Source organism: Bremia lactucae, linkage group LG16 (genome assembly GCF_004359215.1).
Source record: "Bremia lactucae strain SF5 linkage group LG16, whole genome shotgun sequence".
Taxonomy (NCBI): Eukaryota; Oomycota; class Peronosporomycetes; order Peronosporales; family Peronosporaceae; genus Bremia; species Bremia lactucae.
Genome location: NC_090625.1, coordinates 2,426,097 through 2,427,861, shown reverse-complemented (window position 1 = coordinate 2,427,861; position 1,765 = coordinate 2,426,097). Strand labels below are relative to the sequence as shown.

Here is a 1,765-nt window from a genome sequence, read left to right as displayed (position 1 = left end):
TAGCCTACAAAGTCTCACTGAGGGCGCCTGTATCTGAGTGTTACATGAAGAATTTGCTGGTGTGCATCTGTAACTGTGCTTTTGCCGGTGCACATATCAGTATTTACATAGTCATTCTCTACACCTTTTATGATAGGCTGGCTTAGTTTGACCCGAAAAGAAAGCTTTATAATCCTGAGCTAGTCGAGCTAACCGGAGACACTGCGGCCTTCAATGGAGATGTCAGCTTCGCCAAGATCAAAAAGTATGTATTACTACGTGAATACGACCTATACCATTCAATGCCTACATTAAAGCGAGTCCCAAATAACAAGACGGTTTAAGCGTAAGTAGAGTACTTAATCGCTAAGTGTGAGAAAGACCTTGATAGGACGGATAAAACTAATGGTACGAAACCAGAGGTTTTCGCCCAGGCCTGTGCAGGCTCCATTCTCACGAATGATGACTGCAAGGAGCTTGGTGACTTGCACTGCTAAACAGTGGCTAGACATATTCTTCTTTGATGCACCAACAATGTATGCCCCTGGTCCAACGACGACATTAGGCAGAGGAAGTACCCGTCGCGTTATGGCTAGTTGGCCGACACCACCCCCGTCGAAAAGATTTTGGCGAAGCTGAGGCAGATGAATGGTCATCCCAGACTTGGGGCTGGCATAACGGCAGTATCGAACTATCTGTTCAACATGTTTAAAGCCGCTGGACACATCAATTCCGGAGAGCTTGGCCTGGTCAACAAACCTGTCGCCAGATTTCAGATAGTTTCGCTGGCTTGATCGAGGGGGAAAGCAAATCATATTCTTTTTGGGTAGCATGTGCAATGCAAGAGTTATCCTCATTAGCTGTCATGGCGAGAAGGGAGCGACAATCCTGGTCTTGGTACGTGGTCCAATGATCTGGATGGTGGTTTAGGAACCGATCCACGATGTCGACAGAAGATTGGTTGTCATCGTCAATGAGGTGCAGCGGTTCTTGTCCATAGGTTATAGCGCCGGGGAGACGTGTGCTTGTGCGCGAGAAACACGGGTGTGGCTGACGACAACCGCAGCTCGACGGCTGAAAGGTAGGCCACGCAGAGACGTAGGTCTAGCTGCAGCTTCGTCCGTATGAGCCCAACAAAAGGTCCGTGTCTGAAATTCTCAGCAATAGCACTGACGGATTTATAGTCGATATATACGATAAATTCATCCAGAAGGCAAATGCAGAATATTTTAAACCGAAAGCGTTTATAATTTGAGTGGTAAACCACTTAACCACCAGAGTGTCAACTGCCCTCTGCCCTCGAAACGGTTTCTGCTTGAATATCCAAGCTTATTCTTAATCCCACTACCCGGATTACCTCGCGAAAAAACTTACCGGCTATGCATGCTTCAACTCGGCCTGCCTGCCTAAGTCGCTGCAAACCATGCGATCGAACAAATATTCACTTAGCCTCAGACGACTTGGCCTCCCACTGGAACAGGCATTCATGCGAGTCCCTCACCACGGGAACCCAACATCCGCGCACCAACATCCTCTTAATGTGATAAGACTTCTATCTCGAAGTTAGTAGTCAAGCGTGAGAACTCAAAGTCGATCTGTTTGGCAGCTACAAATTGCAACAAGATCCTCCAGTCTACCCATTGCAGGAGTCGAGGCTTGAAAGAAAAGCATCAGAGCCGCGCTGACGTTTCTACATACAGCTATGGCAACACTTAGATCGGTAATAAACAACTATATGGCAGCGTTACATTCCAGCCCATCTTCCTCATCGCTTTCTGTACAATGG

The 1,765-nt window shown here is 47.4% G+C and overlaps 1 protein-coding gene across 1 annotated transcript; it reads right to left on the bottom strand.

Moving 5' to 3' along the window:
* Positions 1–338: 338 nt before the first annotated feature.
* On the bottom strand, positions 339–794 carry CCR75_005851 (uncharacterized protein; the record flags this gene model as incomplete). The annotated part of the gene is made up of 1 exon (XM_067963925.1): positions 339–794. The coding sequence occupies one exon, from the start codon at positions 792–794 to the stop codon at positions 339–341; it is 456 nt and encodes a 151-aa protein (XP_067815513.1).
* Positions 795–1,765: the final 971 nt, after the last annotated feature.